Raw genomic sequence first — 18,200 nt, 5'->3', positions numbered from 1 at the left:
AAAGGCACCCTCACTCAAAGAAGCATTTATAATCCCCTGGAGCCAGCCTCGTGTAACCTCCCGAGAGGCCAGTATCAACCAGGAGGGACACAGGTCCAGTAAATATGTGGCAGCACTAAGCCTACCCAGTATCCTGTCCACGTCATCGGGAGACACATGGTCAAACTCAGATAATACTCTCCGATAATATTCTCAAGACCTACCCCCGTCTCCCCCCCCCTGCACTCATCCAGTCGGAGTCGAAGCCTTCCCAAATCTGAGTGACTTTATCATGCAGGAATTGTGCAAAATCCTCAGCTCAACCCTGCAAGGGATCTTCCTGTGCTCCCTCCCGAAGAAGGGAGCAGGTCACCCTAAACAGAGCAGCTGGGTGATTCTCTGCAGATGCGATAAGAGCAGAAAAATAATTGGATTTTGCCGCTTTTATTGCCACTAGGTAGGTCTTGATATAAGACCTCACCTGTGTTTGGTCAGAATCAGATTGACTAGTCCTCCAGAAGCTCTCTAGGCGTCTTTTCCGCCTAGAGAGTCCAACCCCCTGCCCAAGCAGGAAGCCCAACACCATTTCTGACAGATGGTAGTCCAGTCTCTTCTTGAAAGCCTCCAGTGATGAAACTCCCACAACTTCCAAAAGCAAGCTGTTCTATTGGTTGATTGTTTTCACTGTCAGAAAATTTCTCCTTATTTCTAGGTTGAATCTCTCCTTGGTCAGTTTCCATCCATTATTCCTTGCCTGGCCTTCAGGTGCCTTGGAAAATAGCTTGACCTATTCTCTCAATAGCTTGAGAGAAATAGCCTTCCTCTCCTCAATCCTATATAATCTCTCTCCATATATACATATTGTATATACTAAAACAATACACACAATGAAAAAAAAACCAGAGGGCAAAAGTGCTATACTCCTAGCTACTTCTTTCTCATTCATAGATATTAGCAGCAGGGTGAATTATAAATCAGGTGTGTGTGCTGAGCAACAAGGGGAAAACAACAGGCTGAGGAAAGAGCCCAGGCAGGTAAGACAGGTGTTGGGATGTAACCGCAGTGCTTGTAAAAGTATACCCATTGCTACATGCAGGGCTGAAGAACCTTCCCGACGTTGGCCCTGCGATGTAGGGCTACAGTTCCACAAGCAATTGAAACTGAAGTTGCTGTTACATTCCTTGAATCCAAAGTTACAAAGCAAGGATTACCCAGGGAAAATCCCATTAGGAAACATGGCACTGAGAGGGCATGCACAAAATATGACAGGAGGTGACTCAGTTCATTCAGTTGAGTGACATACCTCTTTCCCCTGCCAGGATCATCCAAGATTGAATAAACAGTAGAAAAACAGGGAGGAAATTTAAATAGGCAATCAGGCATTAGTTGGGACTGGTGGCGTGCTACGTGCTAGAAATAAATTAATTTTGCATTGTTTTTATTAGAGAAATATTTTAGGTTTTATTTTAAATGTGAAATTATTTTTCGGAGGTTTTTTTAATGCAAGGTAAAAAAAAAGTCAGTGACAAGGAAAGCAGAAAAGAGGGAATTAATATTACAGGGTTAAACGATATAAGCAAAAGGTTCGTTTTATTGGAGTTTTAAAAGGATGATTTATAAAAGTTATATCAAATCACTGCGATTTCACGGAACCCTGGAATTAATTTATGTAGAATTTTAGTCCCCCTATGCACGCAGTATATGCAGCATACACTGTGTGTTACAGGGTGTCATCTAATAGCAAATTCATTCTGATCACAAAGCGGTCAGAATATTATATATGAATTTGCTTAAGCTGAAACAGGATTGTTGTTAAGCTACAATTACCATTAAGAAAAAGAGTCTGCCACTTTATGTAATCATACAGACCACCCTTCATCCACTTGTGTCATCCAGATGTATGAGGTCTACAATTTTCAGAACTGATGACCAACATTACCAAGAAATTTTGGGAGACATAGGAATAGTACATCTGAAGGGCATCATGTTTGGGAAGGGCATGATACACCTTTAGATGTAAAGTACAATTGGGAAGTGATTCAGTGTCTGTCATATGAAAGATGGCAATCACAAACTTTATCCCAGCCTGCTTAAGTTATTTTCTCACTGTTTACCTATAAGAATGGCCATCATAGGTTTGCCTAGCATGTTTCTAGGTTCTACAACTGATATGAAAGTGAGTTGGAGGAGTATGATACCAGTCCTAGAGTCCAGAATAGACTAGGGAGTTAGGTTGCTCCTGAAATTACTACAGATCAAACAGTGTGAAGAAGCTGGCACCTGAATCTGTGATTTGAGGTGATGAGAAATCTTAATACTTGTATTTTATGATAGTAAGCTAGCCATTTCCTTCCTAATGGCTTACAGCTAAAATTTATTTTGTTCAAGATTTCTAGCACCCTAACTAATCACCAAAGTTGCATTCACGTCCTGAATGCCTCATGAAGTATGCCTCATTTCACAAGGCATAAGAAATGTTTAACTTCCTAAAATGTTTCAAAAGTTGGATTTCCCGAAAACCAGCAGTGGAAGATGACATGGGAGAGAGAAAGGAGTTATAGCAATGTTTGCAAATTCATTTCAGTAATGTCCCTGGCTTTATGCTTATGGCTGCCACAGCTATCTTCCTCTGAGCAATGTGTTGTTAATGACATAATTTCATTTCCTTATGTCTTCCTAGGGAGATTCACATCCCTGTTTGTAAAGCATACGGAAACTGTGTTGCTGGCAATTGTTCATGGAAGTCATCTTGCAATGAAAGTAGTATTTCTCATGGGCCAAACTCTGAACAACCTCTTTCCTTCCATGAATTTACCTCCCTAATCTTCATCAGAGTGAAAAGGTGATGGAGGAAGAACTAAGTCCAACATGAATTAAAACTACAGTATTATATTGGTTCTTCATTCTTGTTTGTTATGGCATCTATATGGGCTCCTGGGCACAAGCAGAAGCCATGGGCAACTCCTAGTTACAGATCGAATTTGTCTTTCAGGCAGAGCTCTCCATCTATCTCATGAGGCCTCAAGTGACAATTTTATCTGTTTCTGAAACTCAGGTTAGAGTTCCACCTTGTCTAGTGAAACAACTATTTCACAATGCTGGAGTGATTTTAAAATGGTCTTCTTGAAGCTTTCATTGTCCTCTAGTCCTTTTAGTGATGCACTCCTTAGAGAAGGCAGAGAAGTGTGAAAAGGAGTGGTTCAAGGTGACTTTGAAGTGGTCTATGGAGATTCTCAATCATCCAGTTCATGGTTGTCCCAAAGGTGCTTTTCCAAAAGCACCTTGGTTTTTTCCTTGAGAACATTTTGCTTCTTATCCAAGAAGTTTCTTCATTTCAGATGAGAAGTGAAACGTTTTCAAGGGAAAAAAACAAACCAAGAAAGTTCATTTTTGCCCTTTGGAAAAGCAGCTTTGGGATACCTTGAAGTAGCAGCTCTCTGATGCTTTTGCTCCCTTATTTCTTTGGGAGGGTTCTAACTTCCTTTTTCATATGTCAACATCTTAATGTATGACTTTATAATCTCCAGCAATATTCCCTCTGAAATTGAAAGAAAAATATCAAGCTTGACTCCTAGTGATTTCCGTTTAGACTTTTTGGCAGTAACATGGACATATTTTGTCATTGCCTTCTTTCTTTTTCAGCTTCCCAATCTAGCCTACAGCTCTGGGATTTCTGACTTTGCTCAGCATTTCCAGGATAAAAGCTATCAGGAGGTTTGGTACCTTTTATATTGTAATTATTCAGCTGTTAAAAGCATGTGGCCAAATCTGCATCATTATCAGTCATGGATAAGGTGGATAATTATCATGGAAAACTAAATCTATAAATGGTGATTATTCAAGAAGACAATCTTCTTCATAGAATAAGATGATGAGACTTTTGTATAAAACCAAGAAGACATTGTATTGTAGTGCAACATTTTTACACAAATGTCTTCATTAGCAATCTTCTGTGAAAGCTAATATTGAAGCTGTCCTCTGGAACACACATTCTGAAGGGTTCCACACAAGATAAATTTTCTTGATAAAATTGCAATCAGAGTGAGTTTGCATTGTGCCCGATACTTGAATACATCTTTCAAATGTATTTCCTTGCAAGGTTGTATTTACTGAAATGCAGAGATATTTCGGGAGGAGAATGGATTGTTTTACTTAAGATTTACCTAGAACATAAAGCATTATGTCTGCAATTTGCACAGGTACACACTTGCTCTAATAGTTCTTGATTGGAAAATTTTAGCATATTGCTGCTCACCTCTGCGTGATGTTCTTCATTCTGCTGCAGAACTTCAATCACCAATTCCGCCAAGCGAATTGTATCTTCTAGTTTTTTGGCAGGCGTGATTAACCGACCTACATTTTCTGCAGTACAAGAACTTGAATTAAAATGGAGTGAGACAGAAGAAGCTCAATATATGGCCAATCGATTAGGTAGTTAATTAAAAACTGTAATAATTGCAATCTGAAAAAAAAAATCTACATCATGCAAGGATTAAAATGCTATATAGTTAGTACTGAGCAAACTATGAAGCAACATTTGTTGTTATATTAAGAAAACAGTGCTCCAACATTGACTTTAAAAGATATATAAAGACTGCCTTCCTTTGCACTGATAGCAAGTATTTAATGGAAAGTGAGAAATGTACATTTCCTAGAGACAGCATCTTTCTAGTATCTACATTAGGAATATTTAATTCCACAGTTGATACATACATATATCTGTGCTCTAGATCTGAAATATTTTTGCAATGTGTGTATTGTATAAAATAATCTAAGAATTAGTAATGTTGAAGTGACAGATTAAAATGAACTCACCCTATTTTACATGAATGAGTTTATATTCTTTGAACTTTAAACTGGCAAAAAATAGAAGTCTCCCATATTTATTTTTGAGAAAGCTAAAGAGTTGGGAAAGGGAGTGGGAAGGAGAAAATGATGACCAGCAACAAGTTAGATGGATTCAATTAGAGTGGTAATAGTGTATCATTAGAAGACTTAAAGGGTCAGGTTTGGGACAGATCATCCTGCAGAAGCTCTAACTACGTAGTCTCTTAAATTTGATACCAAAACAGATGGCACATAAGCAAACCATATCCAAGTCAAACCATTTAAACTGAAATGGTTGTTCCTGTATCTTGATATAATGTTTGAATATGGGATGAATGTGTACAAAAATATTGTTACATGTAATGTTAAAAATATCCCTTCCTAGTTCTTGTACAGTACAATTGTCCAGAGTATTTTCATGAGAGTCCAAAGAACTGAGGTGTTTTTTTTTGACATTCTCCAAAAGCCAGATCAATTATTCATTAGGGATAGATGAATCATGTTTCCTTCCTTCCTTCCTTCCTTCCTTCCTTCCTTCCTTCCTTCCTTCCTTCCTCCTTCCTTCCTTCCTTCCTTCCTTCCCTCCCTCCCCTCCCCTCCCCTCCCTTCCTTTATTTTATACATTTATAGTTGCCCACCTTATATTAAACTCTGGGCAAGTCCCAATCAAAAATTAAAACAATATCCATAATAAAGCAACACAATGGCACATTAAATCCAATAAAACTGTTAAACATTAAATTCTTATTGTGTGCTTAGTTCATAGGGAGATTTGTGGGAGTCCTATTTCAATTTTCTGGCTTTCTAAAAAAAGAGGACTCAGCTTAAAGTCACGTGTAAACATAAATTTGTATTCAATGTGGCTTTTTTAAGACAAGAAATGTATAAAAAACAACCTTTTTTTTTACATTCCACTGCAGGATGTCTGTCACCATTTCTAGTTTTCAGGAACCTGGCCATATGATTGTGTAATAAGCTTCCACATTTCCTTCTGTGAAAACCTCATGGCCTTTAAAAGACATTAAAAGATCCCCCACCCTTTTTATTTTTACTGATAGATGATTATGGGATCTCTTTCACCCATTTAATTCTTATTAATGTTGTCAATTCCTTAGTTTGATTCCTATTTTATATATGCCCCCCAAGTTTTATTGGATGGAAGTTTGTAATCACTGTGTTTCCTTGAATTGCAATGCACTTGTTAAAGGTGCTTCATAAATACAGATTATTATTATTGCTATTGTTGAAATTTGCTAAAGCAGTCCACTTCAAGCTATTTCAGACATAGGAGACTGCTTGGATATCTCCTTCCTCATGTCATATTGAAGACTTCCATGATCAGTAACCAAACTTCAAAAGTATTGCAGAATTGCTGCTTATTAGAATAAGAAACTAGGAACTGATTGTGCACACCAGAGTTAGTCAAAATTTGCTGGCTTATGAGCTATGGTGGAGCAGTGATTAGAATGCAGTACTGCAGGTTACTACTGCTGATTGCCGGCTGCCTGCAATTTGGCAGTTCAAATATCAACAGGCTTAAGGTTGACTCAACTTTCCATCCTTCTGAGGTCAGTAAAATGAGGACCCAGATTGTTGGGGGCAATGTGCTAAACCGCTTAAAGAGGGCTGTAAAAAGCACTATGAAGTGGTATATAAGTCTAAGTGCTATTACTATCGCTAGTCAATCAGAAACTGACTGACTGAATCACAATTTAAGCGTCAAATTCAGGTGCTTGACAAAAGAATCACAATTGTCTAGCAATCGGTGGTTTATTAGATCCAAGTGATTTTACTTGAATCCAACTAGAAAGGATCAGTGCACTTAACCATTCTTCCTGCATAGATTTGATTCAAGAAGGATAGTCCATTTTTGAGTCCTTCCTTTACTGCTTCTAAAAAACTAACAAGGAGAAAATTTTTGTTTATGTAGATTGTGCAAATAATCCAACAGACAGCATTTTTCTGTGAGGCAGGAAAAAAAAGGAAAGGTGCAAGAAAGGAACAGTTCTGACAACAATCTTCCAATACTTTTTCTGGCTTGCTACCCAACTTGTGCTATGCTAATTACTAGACCTTGGACACCTTTAACTTATGGAGGGAATATGTACCAAAACTTTTATAACAAGTGATTTGCAAGATTCTGTCTCTAGGTAAAATGTAAATCCACCCTGTCCCTGATTTTCTTTTCAATAATGTTTTTTTTTTTGAGACAACTCCTTCAATTTATCGCATTGCAGCTGGAGCACTGCTCAATGAAACAACAGAGTTTTCAATAACTTCATACATCATTGAAATCATACAAATTCACAGGTCTCATGCAAAATGTTATGCAACAACAATGTTATTTTGTGCTGACGTTGATATTTGAAAATGTTGCATATGTCAAACATTGCTAGACAGAAAATGTGGACATTTTGAAACTGAAGCTATTTCTAAAAGCGTTGCGCTAGCCATTTCTGGATAAAAGCTTACGGTAGGAACTAATTACACTACGGTAAATTAAATAGGAAATGACTAAGCTAGCAATTCGTTGAATTAAAAAAAAAATTTTTTTTTTACAGTACTTGACTCTTGTATGCCTTTCAGCATCTGACTGATCATGTTAGCCTGTGTATTAATAGATGGAGTGGGCCCAACTGGAGGTTTGGGCACTGACGATCGAGCTGTTTGCGAAGGATGTTGAAAGACAGCAAAAATAAAGACACACGTGATTTCATAAACAGTGACAAAAAAAAGATGGTAACTTTGAAGGAAAAGTAAGCAGAAAATGATAAAAGTACACATGGAAGAGCTGCTGTTTTGCTTATCGTCAACTCAAGTACTACACAATTATGACAACAAACATTTTTATCTCAAGTTGACAGATTCCACTACGCGAGGAAAGTTCACAATCTAAGATCCTTAAAATTCAGTGTGAATGCTAATTGTTATTTCATGTAGCCAAGTGCAAAAAGCAGGATTTTAGTACAGTCAATTAGTTTTTTTTTTAAAATCTGCATGTGTCAAATGTGAAATAGCATTGCCAGCCTTTTTCACCCATATAGGAAGAAATATTCTCTCTATAGATTGCTTCCAGACATAGTCAGTGTTATTAGTTGAAAAAAAGAAGGAACTTCTTCAAATAAATTATTTTGCAGATACCGAGATTTTTTTTTAAAAAAAATAATAACACAAATTTGGGCTGAAGACATAGCTAAAAAATTCGTAGTGCAATTTAAACGTGTACACAGATCTCTCACTCTCACCCCCCCTAAAATGTGTGGTATCTGATAGTTTCCAGCTTGTTATTTTCCACTTGGAATTCTAGTGTCTTTTATACTCTGGGTTGAATCATATATAAAAATTTGCCAGTTCTATCAAATATGTTACTTTGCTATTCCAAATGTTAGAATACTACAAATCAGGACTTGACCCATCTGTCATATAGTTTGTGATATCAGCCTAAGGGAGAAAATATATATAATATATAAAATATATATGTATATAACATAATATATACAGTAATAATATGTATATGTATACAGTATATATTATATATATAATGTTCTTCTGTATTAACACAACAAATTCTATATGATGAATGTATTTGTCCTATATTTTATATTATATTTAATTCAATATTTTAATAGTCAAAGCACTTTTCTAAACAATTCTGTCTCTAAAGATTTGACATATTTATCTAAAGAGTTACTGCCAGAAGACAGTCTCTCCCCGTCTCTCTTCCCCTCCCTCTCTCTCTCCCTCCCTCTCTCCCCCCTCCCTCTTTCTCCCTCCCTCTCTCCCTCTTTGCATTTCCAAGAAATGGAAAAGAGAGGAAGAGGAACCTCAAGTTTGGTCATTTATTTTAAAAAAGAAAATTGTGTTGATTATATTATTTTATACTTATCAGTATAAAACAGGCTGTCATTTTTCCCTACTATTCTTAATTAATTCTCAACTTAAGAAGTTAAGTTTATTGGGATTCTTAATTAATTCTTAATGAAGAATCTCAATAAAATTCATTTGATTAAACTTGATTTAAATCCAATGTTTAATTTAACTGCCAATCCCAGCCTAACACACAAATGCACAATTGTAATGTTCAAAGTTGGATTTAGCTTGACTGACCAAACCAACCAAAATATAACGGAACATATAACTAGTGATAGAGATTGGATAAATGATGCTTTTAATCATGCTTGTTTTCATTTCATTTATTTATCACACTACTTTTTCTAAGGTGAATTTACTGGTTAATTCAACTTTCTGGGAAGGGGAAGGGGAAGATGTAACATGGAGAACAGGTAATGCTTGTGTCTCAGGTTCAATTTTTGCCATTGATAGTGACATATCTGAGCAAATCCCCTGAACAATGCAGGTTTTTGAGCCCCTATTCAAACTGCCACATGAACAAAGATGCCCTTTCTATTCCAAAATATTGCATTTTATGGAATTGGGGTTTTGAAGGTAGAACGTACCATTCTACCATTCTGTCTCCTTCCTTACCATTCTCTTAGGTTTATATTTGTAAATGAGTAAACGTCTGAATAATCTATTGTAAAATAGAGATGAAGCTAGTGGTGGGAGAGCTTTCTGGAGTACAATGGGAGCATATTTCTTTTTTGAGCAGGGAGAAGATTATCACCCACTCTTTTGAATTCTTTGCGTCAAGTCCAGATTAGAATCATTCAGCAGGAGCAATTGCTCTGGAGGTTAAAAGAACTGTAGGGTTGCCTGACAATTTACTTAAGAACAAAGCCTTCCAACAAGCAATCGGTATACTGTGTATTCATGAAAAAAAGTTAAGTGAACTACAAAACAAAGATGCAAGCCATCCTCCTTGGAACTATGAACAAACAGCCGAATGCCACATCTATTGTAAAAACAAACGAACAGCAGATTGTAAGTTTTCCAATTCAGGGTATTTCTTTAACTGGGAGTAAATCTTTGAATCCCTATGGACATATTTTTGTGCAGATATTGCTGCAAATATTCTGACAACCTCTACTATTCAAAATAACAGAATAGTATCTATTCTAGTATCTATATCAAAACGCCTCTACTGCAGACCAATACTCAAGTCTCAATGTTGTGTTTGTGATTGTGATGAATGTTTTAAATACATATTTTCTATGCAACCTCTATATTAAGATTAATGACAGGTTTTATAGCTTAACCCAGTGTTGGTGAACCTTTTCTGCGCCGAGTGCCAAAACGGGAGTGCACGTGCGTGTGCGTGCCAGAAACCAGAAGAGCCGCCAGGTGGCAGCTCTTCCGGTTTCTGGCATGCGCATGTGCACTGACCAGCTGGTCTTCGTGCACACAGGTGTGCCAGAAACTGGAAGACCAGGTGGCCGGTGCACATGCACACACCAGAAACTGAAGAGCTGCCACCTGGCAACTCTTCCGGTTTCCGGCATGTGCATGCACATGCTCCCGTTTCGGCACTTGGTGCTGAAAAGGTTCGCCAACACTGGGTGTCCGGGCGGCTGCTCATCCAGTTTCCAGTGCTCCTGCATGCATGAAGGCCAGCTAGCCGGCACGCCAGAACCCAGAAGAGCAACAGACGACAGCTTGCGTGCTTGGAGAGATGGCTCTGCATGCCACTTCTGGCACCCATGCCATAGGTTCGCCATCACGGCCTTAACCTATTTCTTCTTCTTTTCTTGCAGCAAAAATAAGCTTATATTCCAAACAAAGGAAATCTCATTTTTCACTGACTACAGAAGGAGCAGTGAAAAAAATTAAACGCTATTTCTACTTCAAAACATAAAAGATCTGGACTTTTTTTTTTTTAATTTGATTTATATGCCGCCCTTCTCCGAAGACTCAGGGCGGCTTACAATGTGCTCAGCAATAGCCTTCATCCTTTTTTGTATATTTATACAAAGTCAGCTTATTGCCCCCACAAACTGGGTCCTCATTTCACCTACCTTAGAAAGGATGGAAGGCTGAGTCAACCTTGAGCCTTGGCGAGATTCGAACCCTGCAGTAATTGCAGGCAGCTGGTCTTATAACCAGCTTAATAACAGGGTGCCTTAAACCCCTGTACTACCAAGGCTCTTTGCTTTGCTATTCTAGTTGGCATTCCTGTTTCTGTAACACTCCCTACGAAAAGTTTAGCAATTTGGTCTTTCGGCCTTCTCCTCCATAATATTGCTTGAGCCATAAAACAAAAAACATACCTAGGTTGTAAGCAGGAATTTAGTTTAGCCAAGTTTTCTATCCTTTAAGCTTGACTAGGCAACTGGAAGTTTGTTAAAATGTATTTCACAAGAAACTAAGATTGATAAGACAGCCCCCCGGCCTTCTAACATTCCACTTCATTTAGTAAAGATAGAAAGGAAAAGCTGCAGAATCAAACAGGTCAAGGTAGGCCTTTAGCTGCAGAGGGTAATTCCCATTTTTATCTCTGCAACTCCCAAATTTTGCCTTTATTTGATACAATGGAGTTGTTGTCTTTTCCACTTTATAGTGTATTACTTATGCTCAAATAGGGTATGTGACCCCCATAACAATCCAGTAATCTATATAACTTCTAAAATAAGAGTATGTTGAGATAGAAGTTTTCTATCTCCTCCATTCTGCCAGTCTGAACACTGCAAAATTTGGCAAGGAGGTTGACCAAGTTCACTAAGCGATATTAAAATTCAGGTCTTTTAAGCGGCCCACTGCTAGCTTTACATTGGTCTCTATCAGTCACCATGAGAAAAACAGGTCTGCAAGATTTAAACAGCCCTGAAACAGGGCACCTGATCTCTGCTCTTTGACAACGCTTTTAACAATGACAAAGCACAGTTTCCATTTTGCTCTCATAATCTCCCTGCTGAATCAGGTCAAAAACCCATCTCACACTGTTATTTTCTAATAACTGCTATTCAGAGGAAAAATGCCTCTAATCCCGGAGAGAGCATACTGGCATGACTAATAGCTGTTCTTATCCTCTATGATCTCCTTTGGAATTCACCTAAATTAATGGCCAAGCTCCATCTTCTTGTTGAAGATTTCCTGTTGCTTCAGGAGTGGGCAAGTAGCATTGTATTTGCAGATCCCTTTCCTGGGTAAATTGGCTGAATTGCAATAGCAACATTTCATTTGAGCAAGGAAGGGAAAGTCATGGAAATCATAGAATCACAGGTTTGGAAGGGACCTTGGAGGTCTTCTAGTCCAACCTCCTGGCCATGGCAGGAGACCTTGGATCATCCCAGACAAATGGCTGTCCAATTCTTTTTTGAACACCTCCAGCAATGGAGAACCCACAACTCAGGGAGGAAAAAAATGTTCTATTGGTTAATTGTTCTCAGTGTCAGGAAGTTTCTCCTTAGTTCCAGGTTGGATTCCTCTTTAACAGGTTTCCACCCATTGCTTCCTGTCCTGCCCTCAGGAGCTTTGGAAAATAGGTCAATCCCCATCTCTTTGTTGCACTCCTCATGTATCAGAAGACAGCTATCATGTCAAGCCTAATTCTTCTCTTCATTAGGTTAGACGTAGTTAGTTCCACTAACCGGTCCTCATATGATTCATCCTGCAGACCCCTTATCATCTTAGTTGCTCTTCTCTGCACTCTTCCTAGGGTCTCAGCATCTTTTTAAAAAAATCATGGTGACCAGAATTGGATGCGGTATTCCAAGTGGGGCACACTAGAGCAATATAAAGTGGTAATATCACTTCTCTTGAAGCTATCCCCTCTGTTGATGCAGCCTAGAACTGCATTGGCCTTTTTGGCACCTACAGCACACTGCTGGCTCATACTTAAGAGGTGGTCCACTAGACACCTAGGTCCCTTTCACAGGCACTACTGTTGATCCAGGTACTGCCTATCCTGTACCTGTGCATTTGATTTTTCCTGCCTAGGTGCAGGACCTTACTTTTCTCACCACTGAACTGCATCTTGCTAGCTAGGACCCAATGCCCAAATCTGTCAAAATTGAATCTTGAGTGTATCCTCCAAAGTGTTAGCAATACCCCTAACTTGGTGTCGTCAGGAAATTTGATGTGCTCTCCTTCTATCCCCTCATCTAGATCATTTATGAAGATGTTGAAGAGAACCTTGAGGTACCCCATTTGTATGCTTCACTCCACAGATGGTATTCACTTATCTTCGCTACCGGTTTGCAAATGTGAATGCGCATGCGCATGCATAGTACAGTGGTGGGTTGCCCCCGGTTTGCACCGGTTCTATAGAACTGGTAGTAAAACCAGTGGGAGGCTCTGCCCACCGACCTCAACATCATCAGAACGCTTCTGCGCATGCGCAGAAGTTTCTGTGCATGCGCAGAAGAGCGTGCGCCCGGCCCCATTGCAAAATGGTAGTAAAGGTAAGTAGAACCCACCCCTGGCGCAGTACCACCTCTGTGCATACGCAGGACTTTCCGTGCATGCGCAGAGTGTCAAAAACAGGACGTGATTATGTCCAGGCAGGTGGGCGGAACCTGCCGCTGCTGCTACGAGTTCGTCCGAACTGGATAGAACCGGCTGAATAACACCATTGCTTTTTTACTCCATGTAGATGAAGTTCTACTGAGGATTACACACTGAGTGTCATTGGACAGCCAACTGCGAATCTATCTGGTGGTGATGCTGTCTATCCTACAGTGTTCTATTCTACCAAGAAGGAGGTCTCGTCTACTTGTTCAAATATCTTACTGATGTCTAAGTATGCTGTATCCACAGCATTTCCCTGATCCATCAATTTACTCACTTTATCAAAGAAAGCAATAAAGTTTGTCTGGCATGATCTGTTTTTAACAAACCCATGCTGGCTTCTGGTAATTGCTTCCGTTATGCAGCCATGCTGCTTTTAGCTGGGGTCTCTTACTTTTCTTTCTCTCTTGCGTTGTGGCTTTTATGATCTCATTTTTTTTTAGTTTCCCAAGCACCTTGAATTGCTTTTCCAATTCAAGTCAACTTAAGGCATCAAGAAAGTCAATTCAGATCTTAGCTAGTACCTTAAAATTGGCTTGGGAAAAAAAACAGTTAACGGAATTTTGAAAGAATTTTAAGGCTGGGGAGGACCATTTACCCTGCTCTTTCTGCTGAATTCCCCTTGAAGGACAGGAGACCAATTAACCACTTCTTGAACTACTAATATTTACTGGAGGAGAGTAAAAAAAAAAAATCAAGTTGGCAGATGAACACATGACCAGAGCCTCATGCTTTTGTATGTCTACAAAATGATGTATGTTAACAAAGGGCTGGAACTTCACTCTTGACTTTTTTGAGTGCCTCCCACAGATGCCCCTGTTAAAATATCAACTATCCCTGTTACAAAGCAACCACAAACTGTGCAGAGAAGTACTTTTTCTCCCTATTCAAGACCTTGGCTTGATCCAAAATCTGAGTATCACTAGACAGGGAGAACAACCTCTCTCTAGTCACCTTCTGTATAATATGGATAAGAAAATGACAGGTTGGGAAGAGTGACTCTCCTTGACTCTTGTGGTAAGATTTATGCCTTTTTAGAAACACAAACTTTGTGAAAGTTTGTTGCCAATACACACCCCACATTCACCCAATCAAGTTATGTACACTGAAACCCACTGAAGTTTAAATATAACTGGAACCCTCAGTTGGTGTATTAGTCACCATGGAATCCTTCTGAGCATTTCTTTCTTTGAGTGGGTCCCAAGTGGCATTCTACAGAGAGACATTTTTCTGAGGGTGCCAAAGCCAGAGAACAATTGCACCCCCAAGAGTGCAACCACAATCCAACTCTGCCACCATCTTTAAATATGTTTTAGCATTTGAATTTACCAGCAGCTGTGCATTTCTGCCAGGCATCTATGGTGACCTGGATGAAAAATAAATTTCAAAGCTGTTTGGCATTTCCAATCCTGCAACTATCCAGGGGGCCTGATTCAATTGCAACTTCCGTTGCGATGTCTTTGGGCAACTTCCACAGTGTATATCTGGGTGTGCATCAGAAAAACCAGAGAAGAGAAGGAAGGAAGGAAGGAGGTGGGGGTATTGAGAAACAGAATAGCTCAAAGCAAAATGGCCATAGTGGCTAGCCTTATCAAGTTGCCCCTAAAATACAAAGCACGTGACCTCTACATTGGATCGAGCTGTTGACAACAAATTGTCCACCATTTCCATCCATTTTTGGCTGTTTTTTTTTCTCCTTCCCTAAACGAATTTGTAGAAACAGCAACAACAACAACAACAAAAGTATTTTGAAAGGCAATTGGGAGGATCTGTGCATCTTTCCTGCAGTCTGCACCGAGCACCACCGCAATCATTAAAATACCCCTGCTGATTCCCTGCTGATGCCAGCAAGTGCATAGTGATGTCTCCTGCCAAACACTGGCAGGAGACGTAATTGCTGCATGCTATGTTACAAAGGCAATGGGGAGCAGGAAGAACATCAAATCGCTACATCGTTGAAAGTCCAAATTGACGCCCATCCTTATTGCTTCCAGGATAAATTTACTCGCTTTGAGAAGAGAGGGGAAAAAAAAAAAAAGTAAAAGCAGAGAACTTTGCCTTTTTTATTTACGCGTGTATGTGTTCTAAACAGATTTAGCTTCCTAGGGCTGATTTACACTAGCTGTTGGCCTCAGTGTCAATAGCTTCAGAAAGCACAGGGCTGGCTGGTTGGCTGGTTGGCTGGCGTACGAGAGAAATGGGTACTGCTTCTGCAGAGGTAGATGCGAACAGGCAACTCCATAGAGGAACTGTCAACTGAATTGCTGTGATGTCTACTGGGGCTTTTCAAACATGTCCCCTGTGATCGCAGAAGTCAGGGCTGCTGTGCAGAAATCTCTATCCAGAGGGAGGATTCATATCTGCAGCCCTGTAAGGTACGAGGAGGTGTTGAAATGAATGGAGCTGTCCTGGCTTCCAGTCCTGTCACCGAGCCATCCAATTCTGAGAATTATCCAGCCATCCATGCATTTTACCCTAAAGAATCACGGATGAGCTGCTAGCATCCTGACTATTCAGGGCACACTTGAGGACAATTAGGAAATGACAACACCTCTGGGACATCGATTTCACTTTCTAAACATTCTTCATTACTGTCCTTTAGTAAAGATTTTCTCCTCCGGGTGACTGGGCAGAGTTTAACATGCCAGGCGTTTTCTCCACTCTTCTTTCTGTTCAGTTTTGTGTTTTGGGTGAGGACTTCTGTCGGAGCTAAGGAAGGAGAAACCCACTTTGACAATGCAGGAGTTTTGTACTCTCAGTATGTCATAGCATCACTGAAATTTGGGACTGTCCTTGAGACGCCTATGCTTATACCTTGGCGTCTTCTTATCTTTTATATTATAAATTAGTGCAGCTATGGCATTTGTGCTACCAGAATGGACTCTTTTTCCTCAACTCATATAGTTGTCCACATCCCAAGTTAGAAAACTTAGTTAAAAATGTCCTTGATATGGTTATGCCTACAATCTGGCCCCTTTATTCCTGGAGGAACGCTGGTCGTTTTTATAACAGTGGTACCTTTCTTCTGACAGTAGAGCAGAATGCTAGAAATGACACTAGTTATATTTCCCTTTAAAAACGGCCCTGGGACAAGTTAGTGGAGGTTTACTACATTTTAGATTTCTGTTGCATCCTTTTTACAGGTTGCCTTTGGCCTGTCCATCATGGTCGTAAGTGGTGATGGTCATAAGTCATCAGATAACTGGACATTTTTAATGACTTTTTTTTTTTTGCTGATGATAGTCCAAAAGGTGCTTTTTCAAGAGGCGATTGGACTTTCTTGTTTTTCTTTGAAGACATTTCGCTTCTCATCCAAGAAGCTTCTTCAGCTCTGACTGGATGGTGGGGAAATAGAAGGATTTATATTCCTTGCAGACAGCTGGTCATTTGCCTTCTTTTAGAGAGTCGTTGAGGCTATTTGGAGGTTTATCTGTGTCCTCAGGGTCACCTTAGTAGTGCAAATGGGTGTGGAGCCCATATAAAAATTGTACAACCCTCTATCAACAAAGGGGGAGGGATACAACATCATCTATCTCCAATCTACAACACAGTCCTTTCAGCAGTTCCAAGAAGGCTCCACACCCACTTGCACTATTCAGGTGACCATGAGGTCACAGATAAACCCCCAAGTGGCCTCAACAACTCTCTAAAAGAAGGCAAATGACAAGCTGTCTGCAAGGAATATAAATCTTTCTATTTCCCCACCATCCAGTCAGAGCTGAAGAAGCTTCTTGGATGAGAAGTGAAATGACTTCAAAGAAAAAATAAGAAAGTCCAGTTGCCTCTTTAAAATGTACTTTTGGGACAACTACAACCTGGATGACTGAAAATCTCCGTAGACATTTGCTGGTGGTAGTTAAGCAAATGCCATGGTTGCTAAGTGAACACACAATAAACCAACAGTCATTAAGCAAATCAATGGCCCACTTGGGCTAGTTTTCCCTAAAACTGGAAATAACTGCAGTTTTTCAGCAAAAACATCATAAAATATGACTGCAGGACACTGCAAACAGATGGCAGTTGCCAAGCACCTGAAGTCGATATACACTAACATATACAAACATAAAGTACTCTACAAATTCTAATTAGTATAACCCACTATAAAATCACTCATATCAAATTCTGATCAATCCAGAGTACACTCTCAAAATCTGCTAAACTTCAGGAGGGTACCTTGGATTTCTTTGCAAATCAACACAACCAAAATTCAAATTGCTCTAGAATTTTAGTCACTAAGTTTAATGCCGTGAATTATTTTATGAGAGCTGCCGTAAAAGTGGTTGAAATGGAAACAAAACCTCCAAATAAATAACTTTCTCTAAACTTAGAACAATGTTCTAACATATGGAAATCTTCACCATATGTTTGTATGATGTCCACAAATTAGAAATTGGAAATAAATGCATGTGGAATATAGTTTTATAAATTCACACAAACTTTCCTGATGTTAGAGCCCAAAAGCTTTCAGGACACAGGCTTCTGGACTAGAAAGTACTCTAACAGGTGTGACCACAAGGCCAGGTCAAAAAAATCAAGATGCCGCCATCTTTTGTTAACATCTGTTGTGACTTTTTTAACCATAACCTGTGGATACCTTTTGAAAGCTAAATATAATGCGGACAAATAAATAATATTATATTAATGTCTCAAGATGAGTAATGCAGCTTCCACATACCGTGTTTCCCCAAAAATAAGACACTATCTTATATTTTTTTGAAACCTGAAATAAGCACTTGGCTTTATTGCCATGCGCTCAAAAGCCCGATTGGGCTTATTATGAGGGGATGCCTTATTTTCGGAGAAACAGGGTATTACTACTGACATTCAAATGCTAGAGATGAATGATTCTCACAGGCATTGTTGATATTAACCATTATGGACATATCCGGTGATTTTTTTCCCAGAAATAAAAATACTCTAGTGACCTGGATATTCAGGTTTCTTGATATGTTTACGATTCACAGCAACAGTGCCATTATTTTAGTCTTTTC

The 18,200-nt window shown here is 39.2% G+C and overlaps 1 protein-coding gene across 21 annotated transcripts in view; it reads right to left on the bottom strand.

Moving 5' to 3' along the window:
- The window catches only part of CADPS (calcium dependent secretion activator), a 453,285-nt gene that overhangs the window by 126,489 nt on the left and 308,596 nt on the right, over positions 1 to 18,200 (bottom strand). For 20 of the 21 annotated variants that reach the window (XM_060684201.2, XM_060684202.2, XM_060684206.2 and 17 more), the window contains one exon: positions 4,235 to 4,341. In XM_060684201.2, coding sequence (XP_060540184.1) covers positions 4,235 to 4,341 — 107 coding nt within the window. Of the gene's footprint in view, positions 1 to 4,234; positions 4,342 to 6,199; positions 6,206 to 7,370; positions 7,470 to 18,200 lie in introns of all 21 variants that reach the window. The other variant, XM_087883748.1, reaches the window with a different exon arrangement.

This window comes from Pantherophis guttatus, chromosome 2 (genome assembly GCF_059756535.1).
Source record: "Pantherophis guttatus breed Tessera chromosome 2, ASM5975653v1, whole genome shotgun sequence".
NCBI classification, from domain to species: Eukaryota; Metazoa; Chordata; class Lepidosauria; order Squamata; family Colubridae; genus Pantherophis; species Pantherophis guttatus.
This window is presented reverse-complemented; position numbering and strand designations above follow the sequence as displayed.